Raw genomic sequence first — 13740 nt, 5'->3', positions numbered from 1 at the left:
CTTTTTATATTACTCAAGGGGCAATGCCACCGAATCTGACTTTACGAGATTAACCTGGTTGGCTCATGGACAGCCGTTCTGACAAATGCTCTCCCAGCAGAATCCGCGTAAATCGCGCATGTCGTCCCGCTATACAGATCACACCATACAGCCAGATGATAGCCTGTCTTATATATCTATTCATTCAGTTAATTGCTTTGGACCGCTTAGAAACCTGCTGCCCTCCTCTTCTTCCTGGCCTTAGCCGCATTCTTCCGCGCGGCTTCACGGCCCCCGAATGTACCACGCTCGACCTGTGTCATCGGAAGGTCTTCGTCAACCAACTGGCTGCTCGGGAGCTGTCGCAAAGTAAAGCGGTCAGTATCCAGCTGGCTGCCCCAGTCCCGCACGACAGGCGTTGCTGAAAAGACCGGAGGTGGCGCAGAGGAATCCAGGTTGGCCCCTTGGGAGGTCTTCCGCCGTAAGCTCCGCTTTGGCGTCGTAGGTCTGGAGAGCTGCCCCATCTCGTCGGCTTCAGACGTGTGGCCGATTCTTTGCCAGTTGTACATGTCAGCATCCGTCCCTGGCTGCCACTGCTCCAGCATGTCCATTACACTCTGAGGCATAGATCGGTCGCCATCGAACTCCGTGAAAGATGATAGACTGGAGAACAGAGGGACGGGCGTGTCCTGTTTCTCTGAAATTCCATCCTCGGCCCATCTGGAGTCGCTTCGGGCTGCTGCACTGCTGTTCACGACATCCATGTTGTGCTCACTCGGAGTATTCGGTAGGAGGGATAGCCCTCCGCTCCATATTTCATTCGCGTCGGTAGTCTCATCGTTGTTGCTTGTATTGGTAAATTGGATGGGTAGTCCGGTAGCTCCGGCTTCACCGGCATGTATCGTACGCCGCAAGATGGTGACTTGCGACAGGACGAGATCGGCTGCGATGTTCCGAATCACCTTCTCTTTCATGATTCGTGTCCGCCCTGGTATATTATGGGGCAGATTAGATAGCCAATCGTTGGCCAACCTGTCATAGAGACCAACCAGGTTCACCCCTGTAGTGGAGGGAGGCCCGGAAACAGGCCTATCGCCAGAGACAGCAGGTGCCTGAACGAAAAATTGCCCAGATGAGCAATCCGCCATCATCCTGGAGAGGAATTCAGAAAGCTCCTGGGCATTCTGATCAATGTCATCCAATAAAGGGCTGCTACCAAGAAACTCATGTCTGTCCGAGTTCAGTATCATGAAGTCCGAGAAGGATTAAGAGGGAACTTACAAGGTTTGACCAACAGGCTGTGCACTCAAGTCCAAGTTGGAAACTTTGTTTTGCAACATCTTGATGGATTCTTGGAGACTTCTGTCGTAAAGTTGCGCTCCTTCGCCCTCCGGTGCAACTATTGTTCGCCCGGTAGCCACCGCGTAGACTTGTGTAAAGTCGATCGTGAACTGGGGAATCGCAAGGGGTGCTATATTTGACATTCCCGTATTTGAAGCGGTGAATATACTGGCACCAACAACAGAGTCATCCCAGTCATCGACGACAAAATTGTCCTCCGTCTGCACGTGTTGCTCTTTGTGTACTCCTGTATGTCGTCTCTTCACCCGAAGAATATCCTTTCCGAGCTCATCGTCTTCAGTATACTCTTTTGAGGGTCCAGTGAATAGTGACTCGCGAACACGAAGATGCGAATCCATTGTAAAAAGCTTTACAACCCTTGTGTCGGGGTTATAGGCTCCTTTGCCTACTGACGCTGGTGAATGACCAATTTCCCTGAAGACAAGAGTGGAGAATCGTGTGCTTTCCGGACTCGCTTCGGTATTGTCATCTGATATTGAGGATATGTCCAAGATGAAAGGATCAGGAATCGACAGAGTGCTCTCTGAAGGGGGAGAGCAATAATATGACAAGGCGAGAGTGTTCAGCCGTGAGTATAGAACAAGGTAGAAATCCTTGTCTAGAAGCAGTGGTGTTAATTTCAACGTGATATCCTCTGGGTCCCGGAAGTGACGCCAGGACAAACGGGGATACAGGGAAGGACTTGAGTCTCCCCCGGGAGCTGGAAGGGCGTCAGGGCCAACGTCCAACCAGAAAACCCGGGAGGTGGTTAGAATAAACACATGAACCGGATTGCATGGACTCCTCTTCACATCCAAGATCCATTCAGACTTCCGGGAGAGGTCAAGTTCTATTGGATAGGAGTAAGTCTCATCGTTCTCTGTCAGGTAGAGTATAGGACAGCGTCGATCAGAAACAATAAAGGTGTTGAAATTGCCCGCCCATTCAATAGCCGCCCACCCGTCATGTCGGGGATGTCCTTCTATATCTTGACCGTCACCAAGGTCAAGCCACGGTAGCGAACCGGATTTGACGCGATCTGCAGAGACCTTGCCCTTGTGTCTCTTCTGTCTCCCGATCAGTTCCCAGATACTCCAGTTGCCTCGCTCATCAACGAGAGCAAACTGCCTCTGATACCATGGATTAAACGTCACGTCAGCATGAGGAAATCCCCCAGTTTGTCGGTACGATATTTCAACTTGAGGATTCGCGTTGAGCCGAGCATTAGAGTGTTGGCCCAGCACGACTCGTTCACCCTGTCGGTAAAGATGCACTGGAACAGGATATCTGTGATACAACGGTCGAAATATTAAGGTAAAATTGGGGAAGCGAGCTGCCACCCAGGTCGCCTTTTCTTCTAGTGAGTGTGCGAAGCAGATTTGGCGAGCAGGAGCACCACCTGCAGACCATTCAGTAGAGTCTAACTTCCCAATCGACGGCACACGCATCCCAGCAGTACTACCCTGCTTCAGTTCCACAGTGACTTCTTCAAATCTGCGAAAGGAGATAGAATTGCCGCACTCCCCTGATGCCACCACGGCGATCGGGATCGCACGGGTCCCTTTGCTATCATTCTGCAGATCGACGGCATATCCCAGGTCAAAGAGCGAGGTTACTAGAGGGTCACAAAGTTCGGTCGTTGTCGCAATCACATGGGAGAGAGTCTCGTTTTGAAGCAATGGCCAACAAGCAGCGAGCTCAGGGTACGCTTTTCGTAGGGCGCTTTTGTTTTCGACATGCGATGATTGTGGAGCTGTAAGAGGTGATGGGATGGTGGTCTGTGTCACGCCCCCGTAAGAGATATGAGGAGCTAGGATAGGTCAGCATATATAGTTTCTTGGAGCTCAAAGCTAGAGAGCTTACGTTGCGACAATCTTCGAGAGAACTCCCACGCTTGTGTCTCTGGATCATAAGTTGCTCTTCCTAGATGCCCATATTGCAGAGCACTGGCTGAATGCTCATCCATCGGGATTCTCTGTGCTCCTGAGAATACGTGCAAGCTCTTGTCTCATAAGCATATCGAGGACCGGACAATTAGCTCGTGTGTCGTGAGGTATCAGGGAGGCTAGGTTGCAATATATGATAGTCTTTCGGTTCAACCACCAATACGCAGGTGCTCCTGACGGCTGTCAAACAGCGATCCATACGCAAGGGTTGTGAGGTCGGATTCTGCATCTGCTACTTTTTCCTTTCCATACTTGATTAAAAGTCGATCCCGGAACTGCCGCCTCTCACCGCCTGACCCCACATGATCCATAGCAGGAACGTTCACGTTAAGTGACTCCGTATGATCTACCATCGTTCACGTCTGGCTTCTGATCGCCAGCTTCTTCTCCCTGTGCCAGTGTCTCTGGTGCCGATTATATTCAATCAGTTCGTCAGCAATAGTTTCCACCTGAAACTCCCCTATTCGACTCTCTTCTCCCTGCCGAGCTTTGTTTAGATCCGTCCCGTTGCGGCGCAACACCAGCAGTTATCGCTCCTGTTGTCACCAAGGCGATTCTCCGTCCCCACGAATAGACTCTTTGAACCGAATACTGCACGAATAAAACTACCGTATAAATTCGATGTCTTCCTCCTTTGAGCCCTCCCTCTCAACGAGTGGAATGCGCCCACCGCTCGCGTCGGCCGACGCGCCTTCCATGGCCGACTCACTTCCAAGCATCAATTTCGGATTCGAGGATTTGCGGAGTCGGATGGCTCAGTTTACTGCGCGGTTTGATGCATTTATCGAGCGTGGCAGAAAGCAGGTGCTGGAGGAAAGGAATCAGTTCAAGATAGGGCTCGCTGAACTCCAAGGTGAGTCTAGTTCAAGATCGAACGGGCTACACAGCACGGCTAATCCGGGCCTGAAGAGGATGAACGTATGAAGCAACGGGACATCGAAATCCTTAATCTTAAAACGCAAACACATGAACAAACTCTCCAGAAAGAGGCGGCGGAAGCTGCTGAAATGCATGCCGCTATCTCGTCGGTGACAATGGAGCGCGACGCTCGCCTAGCCAAACGCGACCGCCTGAAGCAGCAAATCGACGAGACCCAGAAGGCTATTAATCAGAAACTCGAAGCGCAGAAGGCGCATGCCCGGCATCTGGACGCCCAATCTCGTTTAAATTTCCCGGAGCTAGAATTTTGGCAGGATTATTTGTGTCTTCGAATCGAGGGTGCAGGACGGGAGGACCGCTTGAAGTTCGTCTACAGCCATCTACTGGAGAAGAACTGGGAAGCGGAAGCATGGTTTGAACTTGGGACATCTAGTCGCGATTACGATGTCTTCCATACAAAGCCCAAGCTTGACAGGGCCGCCCTTGACCGGGAGCTGGACCTTGTGAACGAGGACCGGGACTTTGGTGCATTTCTCAAAAGGATGCGCAAACTATTTGTGGAGACTATGAAATAACTTCAACACTGGGATTAAGCAGAACGGTTACGATTTGATATGGCATAATGACGGTGGTTATTAGGACATAATTTATGATGATCTTTGCACTTCAAAGCGAATCGGAGAGCTCGTAGTTTGTGAATTTGGGGCACATTGAGCCAATATACACCCGTTCGTCACGTCCAGAGTTGGTCACAGAAGATGTTCGCATCCGTAGTCAATATGCTAGTTTAGCCACCAGTGGCCTCTCGGTAGAAGGATATGCTCCGACTTGCACCAGCTGTCGCAAAACCGGACGATCTTCCAATCTTCTCGAGCCATTTGACACACCACACGGCCTTTTCTGTTTCGGAGTGTGTTGCGACACACGACCTGGTGTCGATTGACCAGACTTTGACTTTTCCGTCAAAAGAACTTGAAGTCGATTAGTTTACTTGTGTAGACAGCTATTCAGGCTAGTTGGACTACTCACCCGCTTAGGAGATGCTCGCCCGTGGGGCTCCAGGATAGCGACAGTATCCAGGCGGAATGCCCTGAGAAGTTGGCGACCTGCTCACCAGATGAGGTGTCATACAATACAATCACCTTGGAATCTCCGGCAGCAGCCAGAAATTTTCCGCCAGGGGAGAAAGCAACAGTCCGCACCGGCTTCACCAGGCCTATAAGCCGTCAGTCATTTGCGTCGACATGAGAAATCGTTGTCATGTCACGTACCTGATAGGCTGAATGGCATGCGGCCGGATTCTGTGCTGAAAATGTACACGCTGCCATTTTCGTGTCCGCTAGCTATGAAACGTCCGTCGGCAGACTATCCATACAACGTCAGTGGTGCTCGTCAGAGATGGTCAATGGATAGACACACGACCTACCAAGTCTATGCATGTACCGAAACTTCCTTTGGTCTCGTGGTCGCGGATTTGTTCACCATTGGCGTCCAAATCCCACACTTTGATATGCCCATCTTGACTCACACCGGCTAGATATTGTCCATCATCTGATAGAGCAATAGCCCAAATACTGGCAGATGTTGCACCTTGTGCTAATTCGCGTTCAGCTTGAATCTTCACAGGAAGTAAAGGAGTCACCAGTCAATTACCGGACGCATTCTTGTCTTCCGTCCAGGCTCCTTCGTGACAAGACCAGATCTTGATCTCCCCACCAAAACCGGCGCTAACTGCACGGGTGCCTTTGCCGTTCGTCACAACATGGTGACACCCGACTTTGTGGGCTCCATCAATGGACTGCACCAGCGGAAAGTCAGGATCCGTCGTGGAATGGACCTTGAGGGCCGAGGAGCCCGAGGCCGACAGGACCTGTTTGTCGGTCACAGCAAGTGAGAAAATGTCAATAGGATGTGCTAGGTCCAGCATTAGCCTGACTAGAGGTAGATCGACGAGTGGCTGTATACATACCATTGTCCGCAGAGCCGCAAGAGAGGTATTGTTTCGACTAAGGTGAGTTGTTAGGCGCCGGACGAGAGGCGACAGCTGGAGAATGGAGAACTCGGAGTGTATTGCCTTACCATGCTCAGGCCGTTGGACTCTGTCGGACAAAGTAGACGTCTGGACAGATGGGTATTCTACCGGGATGGATGGAAACGGGGAGTACTTAGTGGGACAAAATCACGGACGGGCGTTGTCGGTGAGATCATCAAATCAAATTGGTGGGATGGTCCCAGCCCACCCGACCAGTCACCAGACGGCACAGGAACTACATTCACACAAGGATACATGTAAGGCTAGATCAGTTTGTTTAGATTGAACGAATATACACTGTCAGAAAGTAATGGTTAAATCAAATCGTTTCCCCATAATAGCCAGACGCCGAATGCCATGCAGCATGTATCCTACACATAACGTAAAAGTACAACCCTCGGAAAAGTATCACAATCTCTCTACAGCTTCTCCCATATTTGGATATGCCCCTTCCTGATTGTTTCATATCACTTGTTCTTTGTCTCTATGCGGTTTGGGTCTGCTTCCACTGCTTCTTGATATCTAAGGCGGACTGTCAGAAAGGCATGGCGTCGGCGACGGACCAAGGGAACTTACTCTCCACACAGTGCGGGCACAAGACATGCGCGCGTTTTACTTGACCGCATCCCGAACAAGTGTTGAGGTTCTTCACGTCCTTCAGCGCCTTGCCGGCCATCTGCCGGTGACGCTTCTTCATGTGGGAGGTCTTCTTCTTGGGAACAGCCTTGAGGACAGAATCCCAGAGATCTGATAGAACGCCGGGAACGTTCAACGAGAAAGAAGCGGGCCTCGCGAGTGTATAGGAGACGACAGAGGCATTCTGGAGAAACCGAGACCACGGCGCGGCGGCGAAGGACAGGGCGCCGGAAGGTCGGATAACGTGCGACAGCATTGGGGGCGATGGAGACTCGAAGGGGACGGGGTACAGCCCGGCTGAGAGGGAGGAAGCAGTCGGCGAGGAGAGAGGCGAAGGGGACAGACGGGGAGAGGCGCAAAGCGAAGTGTCCGGCGTAAAGGTGAAGCTTTTTCGAAGTTGCGGATTGCCAGATTTGGATCGGGAGGTACGCTAGCCCCGATGGAGACTAGCGGCCCCCTGAGCCAGTCGCGACAACAATTAAAGGGGTCCAGACGAACTGCATCTCTCACACCTCCAGACCGACTGGCACATCCTTGGGGTGGTGGAAAGCAGATCCCTCTTCGACTCCTCGATCAATTCGACGTCCTCCTCACCATCGCTCTTCTTCGTCCGTCTCCAATTGGTGCATTCCGACTCCAATCACCCCCCAACTCTACGTCGATACCACCTATTTATCCGTTCGCTTTCTCCCCTCCATCTCTCCATCCCATATCTCCACCATGGCCACGTCGGCTACCGTCTTTCCTCGCAGCCATGTCGGTTTCGACTCTATCACTTCGCAGATTGAGCGGAAGCTGTTGAAACGTGGCTTCCAATTCAATGTCATGTGTGTGGGTGAGTTGACGTCTCCCCAGATATAACGTGGCTTCCGCTGGTGGCTAACTCGAATGATGGAATAGGCCAGACCGGACTCGGAAAGTCGACTCTAGTCAACACCATCTTTGCCTCCCACCTGATTAACTCCAAGGGTCGTTTGAGTCCCGATGAGCCCGTCCGCTCCACCACCGAAATCCAAACGGTCTCCCACAGTACGTTGTCCAGCATCGATCGTAGCGAGCGAATGTTGTTAACCGTCGGCCAGTCATTGAGGAGAACGGTGTCCGTCTTCGGCTCAACATTGTTGATACCCCGGGTTATGGTGACCAGGTCAACAACGACCGATGGTAGGCTCCTGTCCTGCCCCGAACGTGTCCTGTGTCACGAAGCTGACATATCGCAAGCTGGGATCCCATTGTGAAATACATCAAGGATCAGCACTCTGCGTACCTCCGCAAGGAGCTTACTGCTCAGCGTGACCGTTACATCCAAGATACCCGCATTCACTGTTGCTTGTTCTTCATCCAGCCATCCGGCCATGCGTGAGTTCATTCATTCCGAGTTTCGCGTTTTGATTCCTGGCATGGACTAACCGAGTCCCGTGCAGCCTCAAACCAATTGACATTGTCGTCCTGAAGAAGCTGTCAGATGTCGTCAACGTTGTTCCTGTGATCGCCAAGGCCGATTCCCTGACCCTCGAGGAGCGTCTGGCTTTCAAGGAGAGAATCAAGGAAGAGTTCGCTTTCCACAACCTGAAGATGTATCCCTATGACAATGATGAACTGGATGATGAAGAACGCGCTGTCAATGTCCAGATCAAGGTACGAGCATCTCCCTCCACCGCTATCTCTGCCTCTCCTAATCTTCGACTAGGATATCATCCCCTTCGCTGTTGTCGGTAGTGAGAGAACAATCGTAGTCAACGGCCAGCAAGTTCGCGGCCGGCAGAACCGGTGGGGTGTCATCAACGTGGAGGACGAGAACCACTGTGAATTCGTCTATCTCCGGAACTTCCTCACCCGCACCCACCTCCAGGACCTCATCGAAACCACCAGCCAGATCCACTACGAAACGTTCCGTGCCAAGCAGCTCCTTGCTCTGAAGGAGAGCAGTGCCGCCGGCAGCCACACCGGAGGCAGCCGACCCATCAGCCCTGCTGCCGACCGGGAACTCAGCCGTAACTCCCAACGCATGACTATGAATGGCTATTAATCGCCCGTGGAAGCTGTTACGGATGCATTGCGATGTTTAAGTGGAACCAATGTTCGGTACAAGCCGTAGCCATATGGATGCGGGCAGGCAACCTCAAGGCAGTCTCGAATTTCTCTTTCCCTTTTTACTCAATAGCGCCCACTTCATACCACCAGATTCTTGCGGATATCCTTGTTTTGCCTTCGAGTCCTTAATTTTACGCTACTATTTTACTTTGACCCCTTCCACTTCGGGAGAGTTACTGGGCTTCTTGTATTTCCTATGATTTTCGTTATTCCGACCCAAAAGGCAACAGTGACGCCAGTGCTGCTGTCCCCTTGCTGCTTTATGTATTTAGGTTCCTTAATTATTAACAGGGAATGTATCCATCTTCTCTAGCAAAGTGCGACCTGCTAGTTCTAAAGACCATTAAACTCTTGCGTAGTCACGTCGTGGCTCGTTGAAACCGAAACGGGAGCCGGTCATTGAGAGGCACCAAACCGGCCACCATCAACAACCCAATCCCTTAACTCCTGATAAGCCTTCTCCAGGTCATCGTTGACGATGACTTTGTCGTGGACGCCCGGTTGCTTCGAGAACTCGAGCTCGTTCTTTGCTTGCGCCATGCGCTTTTGCCTGTTCCGGAGATCATTATCAGCATGTCCTTCCGCCAGATCTTCAGGGGAAGTATTCTCTTACAGACTCTCCTCATTCTCCGTGCCTCTGCCACGCAGTCTCTTTTCCAACTCCTCAAGCGAGGGCGGCGCGAGGAACACAAATCTGGCGTTGAGATCCGTCCGTTTCACTTGTTTCACGCCCTGTTCTAGGTTAGTGTAGTTCTTCCCTGTCCGCAGTGTATCCCATACCTCCATCTCAATATCCAGAACACAGATGCGGCTTTTCTCTGCAATGTCACGGACCGCAGCCACAGAAGTACCCTGTAATACTGATCAGCACCAACTTGCGATCTCGATATCGCCCGGGAGACCCACATAATGGTTTCCGCCGAAGACCGCATGCTCGATGAAGCCGTTCTTGCTCACTAGATCCAAGAAAGCGTCCTTGGTGGTGAAATTGTACGCGACGCCGTCTTCTTCGCCGGGACGGGGGGCTCTCGTGGTGTCTAGACCTGTCAGTTCGAGTCCGGGATGGGGTATCAATGGTGACGAACGAGAGACGGAGAATCCAAAGGTGTCGGGGTACTCGTTAAAGAGTCTCTTGAGGAGAGTCGATTTTCCCGTTCCAGAAGGTCCCGACACCACAATGGGGCGGTACTTTTGCACTGTCGGGTTCGATTAGGGCCTGTTGCGCATTTGTGTTTGAAACAGAGTACACACCAGCACTGGTAGCCATATTCAGTGTGAAGGAACGTGGCAGGAAGGCAGGATGGCCACGGAGATTTGAGACGAGACCACGGGCTTTCAGGAAGCAATGCATACAAAGACAAAGAAATCAGGAACAAGTCATGGCTTCCGCCACTTGGAGAAACGTCCCGCCTCGGCAGAATCCAAAGGCGGTGAGTGGCTACGACAGACAAACGCTGCAAACGGCATACAAACGAGACCTTGCTTGTCATGATAGCCGTCTCTTTAGGTCAGCAGCCCCACCCCCCTTCGGGTGTTGGTCTGCTTCATCCCAACGATAATTTTCATCCCAACGATAAATTTAAAGCTATTTTGACCTCCTAAACACCACCACAATCATAAATTCTTATTCTGACATTGAGATCCGCATCTCTGAAGCCTGCAAAATAGCCAAACGCGTCAAAAATCCAAATATCTCAGCGTTGTCGCGTCAATTTGACGTTCCTTACTAGCGACTGCGGGCACGGCTTCAAGGACGAGCAACTCGATCTTCACATCCTACTCTAACTAAAGCGCTTGATAAGGCACAGGAAGGAGCACTAATTCGTTAGATTAATCAGTTAGATTCTCTATATTCTTCGCCTACTCCTGCAATGATTAAGCGTGCTACAAATCAGATTCTTCAGCGGAATGCGGAAAACGAGACACGTACAGTTGGTAACGCATAGGTCTATCGTTTTATTAAACGCCTACCAAACGAGTTCCAGTTTATAAATCAGAAACCAAAGGAGAAAAACCGTTTAAATATAGAGGATCTTGGTCTAATTCAGCATTAGTACGATATTTTAGAGCCATTTATCTCGCAGATTCCACCCCGGAATATCTATAATTTTAATAAAACTGGTCTCTAACTAGGTCAAGGTAAAGCCCAAAAAGTAATCATAAGGAGGCCTAATCAGGCTTTAAGAGGCAGGCCATTAAAAGAGATAGGAGAGCTAGTCTCTGCAATAGAATATATTACTACAGACGGCTCTATTCTACCGTCTTATTTTATCTTTAAAGGCGCTGTCTATATGGAGCGATGGTACGATTCAGATATTCCTAGCGAATACCGTATAGCCTTATCACCTAAAGGCTATTCTACTGATCTAATTGGTCTTAACTGGATTTATCATTTTGATCGCTATACTAGAGGTCGTTTAACGCGGAAAAATAAGCCTCGATTACTACTTTTTGATAGTTATAGATCCTATCTAACGTACGAATTTCTTTAGTTCTACGGTCAGAACTACATTATTCTATACTGTTTTCTTCCTTATATAATACATCTCATTCAACCGCTTAATGGCCAGCTATTCCAGGTGTATAAACACTACTACCGGGATCGCAATAACTATCTCGCTGAACTTAGTGTGGAAACCAACGATAAAGCTATCTTTTTAAAAGAGATCCCTGGTATACGTAATAAAGTCTTTAAGCCACGTACAATCCGGGATACCTTTAGAAAGCGAGATCTGTATCCGTTCAATCCTAAAGAGATTATAGGGCCTTTACGGAGGGCTAAAAGTCCTACTCCAGAGCTTCAGATCTATACAACTCCATCTCCTCCACCACTACTTAGTTCCTCGCCCCTATCTATAATACAAGGACTTCGTCGATCTATTAGAAAGGCACAGGATTTCATTAATAACAGCCCAGAGCTAAACGCAAGCTTTATACGGCGCCTTAATCGCGTGTTCCAAAGCTCGCTAGAGACTACTGAACTAGTCAGTTATCTTTAAAGCGATCTACAACTCCGCCTACAATACCAGAAGCCTCAATTCCAAAAGAAATCACAGAGAAGGCTTCGAGATAATAGACCTTTAACTATATATAATGCTAAGCGTTATATTCAGTTCAGGAGCGAAGAGGAACGACAGGAAGAACTTCGGCGAATAAAGAGAGCGCGAACTTTAAAATACGATCAGCCAACAACGCAGGCAGATACAGAGGCTAAATTAGATCAGAAAGCTAGCTAGGTGGATAAGGAAGGTCCTAAATCACTATATTGGATCGATTCCCAGGGTAGTATTGAGTAATTTTATGAATAGCTTCAAATTTATCGTTGGGATGAAAATTATCGTTGGGATGAAGCAGACCAACACCCGAAGGGGGGTGGGGCTGCTGACCTAAAGAGACGGCTACAGTACCTAGGTAGTAACAAACAGTACATGAAATCGATTATCTTATACTGTCACCGTCTATCTCACAATCCAAGAGAAAATCAAGCCGTCAAGCACCCTATGGCTTCGGTTGCGTACTCTCATGGGCCACCTGGGATTCCTGCTCCAGGAAGTTGGACCAAAGTTCCGCCAGCGACTCCTTACTCGCGTTTCCGTTATCCATGAAATCTGTGGCTAGCGAGGGTGTGCTGGGGGTACGATGCACTGGGGTGGTGGGGACCCGAAGCTTTCCAGAGGTGCTCGAAGCCCCCGGGCGTGCCAGGCCTGCCTGTTCACGTTGTTCTATTCCGAGTCAGTTGCGCCGAAAGTAGACTAACAGTTCTCAGGGCTTCCTCATTTACTTACCGTCTGTCCAGCCTAAGAGAGCGCCAATAAGTTGCAATATTTGGAATTTCTTGGGATCTGACCGATCCAGAGCGAGGAAATGTAGGAGATGATTTGTAACAATATGCCTTGATGTCTTTGTTAGTGATCACGTACCTAGGGAGTAGTATGTTCCATGCGTACCTATCAACATTGTCTTCTGGCTTCCCCTTCTTGAGAAACCGTAATGCTTTTGTCAGGTGGTCGTTCAACGTCACCGCTTCATGTCGGAGCTTTCCAATGAGAAGATTCTTCTCCTTGACTTCCTTCTCGAACGGCCTCACTCTCTCGAGTTCGTCCTGGGCTTCCTGGAGAGACTTGTCGGCTTCTGAGGCCTTCTTCTCCGCACTCTGTAGAGCTTGCTTCAGCTCTTCGACTTGAGCGTCGGAACTCTCGACGAGTTCGCGCAGCTCTTGCTTTCGGGCTGGGAAGGGTAAGCAACTATGACGCTTTATTCTTCTTCACTTGGGTGTCTACTTACCCGTCTGGATCTCCTGCAGCGCCCGCTGCAGCCCATCGACAGTGGACAGCTGAGAGTCCCGTTCAGCCGCGGCCCTTTCATAGTCATCCCTCAGGTTGGCGAGCTGCTCTTCGAGATCGACCACCTTCTCGCCGAGATTCTCTCTGATAGAACGCTCCTCCATCGCGAGAACTTCCCAGTTATGCATGGCTTCCTTCGCCTGTTCGAATTCCGTCTGGAGGTAGGATTCCTGCTCAAGGAGTTCTTCCTTCTCCTTCTGCCAGTTTTGCTGGGAGAGGTTCGTTCGATCCCGTAGGGTCGAGATCTCCTTTGACTTTTGCTCATTCTCGTCAGTGAGCTCCTGAATCTCAGACCCCTTGGACTGCAGTTCCTCTTGCAACGTTGTGTTCTGATCCTCCAATTCTTCGATCCTTGACCTTGCCTGAGCGAGCTCCTCCTGTTGCGAAATTAGTGACTGTCGCTCAATCTGACGAGGCCATGACATACAGCGTCTTCCCGCAACCTTTCACCGAGCTGCGATTTTATCGTATTTACCCGTTCCAATAGTTT

General features: G+C 50.2%; 6 protein-coding genes across 6 annotated transcripts; 2 read left to right on the top strand and 4 right to left on the bottom strand.

The window, feature by feature from the left end:
* Positions 1-132: 132 nt before the first annotated feature.
* On the bottom strand, positions 133-3488 carry BDV59DRAFT_172679 (uncharacterized protein). The gene is made up of 3 exons (XM_073688755.1): positions 3184-3488; positions 1261-3130; positions 133-1209 (listed from the first exon to the last, which is right to left on the bottom strand). The coding sequence occupies exons 1-3, from the start codon at positions 3284-3286 to the stop codon at positions 207-209; spliced, it is 2976 nt and encodes a 991-aa protein (XP_073551116.1). The 5' UTR covers positions 3287-3488; the 3' UTR covers positions 133-206.
* Positions 3489-3620: 132 nt separating this feature from the next.
* BDV59DRAFT_133356 (kinetochore Spc25 family protein) lies at positions 3621-4842 on the top strand. The gene is made up of 2 exons (XM_073687014.1): positions 3621-4119; positions 4176-4842. Exons 1-2 carry the CDS (start codon positions 3888-3890, stop codon positions 4718-4720), a joined length of 777 nt encoding a protein of 258 aa, XP_073551115.1. The 5' UTR covers positions 3621-3887; the 3' UTR covers positions 4721-4842.
* On the bottom strand, positions 4770-6326 carry BDV59DRAFT_172675 (SKI complex subunit WD repeat protein SKI8). Its single transcript, XM_073688754.1, has 7 exons — positions 6225-6326; positions 6115-6151; positions 5799-6059; positions 5572-5741; positions 5417-5510; positions 5175-5361; positions 4770-5116 (listed from the first exon to the last, which is right to left on the bottom strand). Exons 1-7 carry the CDS (start codon positions 6225-6227, stop codon positions 4933-4935), a joined length of 936 nt encoding a protein of 311 aa, XP_073551114.1. The 5' UTR covers positions 6228-6326; the 3' UTR covers positions 4770-4932.
* A 108-nt stretch (positions 6327-6434) lies between these two features.
* On the bottom strand, positions 6435-7185 carry BDV59DRAFT_172674 (bL32 family ribosomal protein). Its single transcript, XM_073688753.1, has 2 exons — positions 6754-7185; positions 6435-6699 (listed from the first exon to the last, which is right to left on the bottom strand). The coding sequence occupies exons 1-2, from the start codon at positions 7067-7069 to the stop codon at positions 6662-6664; spliced, it is 354 nt and encodes a 117-aa protein (XP_073551113.1). The 5' UTR covers positions 7070-7185; the 3' UTR covers positions 6435-6661.
* A 145-nt stretch (positions 7186-7330) lies between these two features.
* On the top strand, positions 7331-9542 carry aspD (septin aspD). The gene is made up of 6 exons (XM_073688752.1): positions 7331-7648; positions 7714-7842; positions 7896-7977; positions 8035-8172; positions 8238-8451; positions 8504-9542. The coding sequence occupies exons 1-6, from the start codon at positions 7534-7536 to the stop codon at positions 8840-8842; spliced, it is 1017 nt and encodes a 338-aa protein (XP_073551112.1). The 5' UTR covers positions 7331-7533; the 3' UTR covers positions 8843-9542.
* BDV59DRAFT_199545 (guanylate kinase) lies at positions 9304-10174 on the bottom strand (the record flags this gene model as incomplete). The annotated part of the gene is made up of 6 exons (XM_073693386.1): positions 9304-9457; positions 9521-9639; positions 9688-9759; positions 9814-9944; positions 9993-10103; positions 10159-10174. The coding sequence occupies 6 exons, from the start codon at positions 10172-10174 to the stop codon at positions 9304-9306; spliced, it is 603 nt and encodes a 200-aa protein (XP_073551111.1).
* Between the last annotated feature and the right edge of the window lie 3566 nt (positions 10175-13740).

This window comes from Aspergillus ambiguus (assembly GCF_047715705.1).
Source record: "Aspergillus ambiguus strain CBS 117.58 unplaced genomic scaffold BDV59scaffold_5, whole genome shotgun sequence".
NCBI lineage: Eukaryota > Fungi > Ascomycota > Eurotiomycetes > Eurotiales > Aspergillaceae > Aspergillus > Aspergillus ambiguus.
The sequence above is the reverse complement of the archived record's forward strand: the minus strand, read 5'-3'. Positions and strand labels throughout refer to the sequence as shown.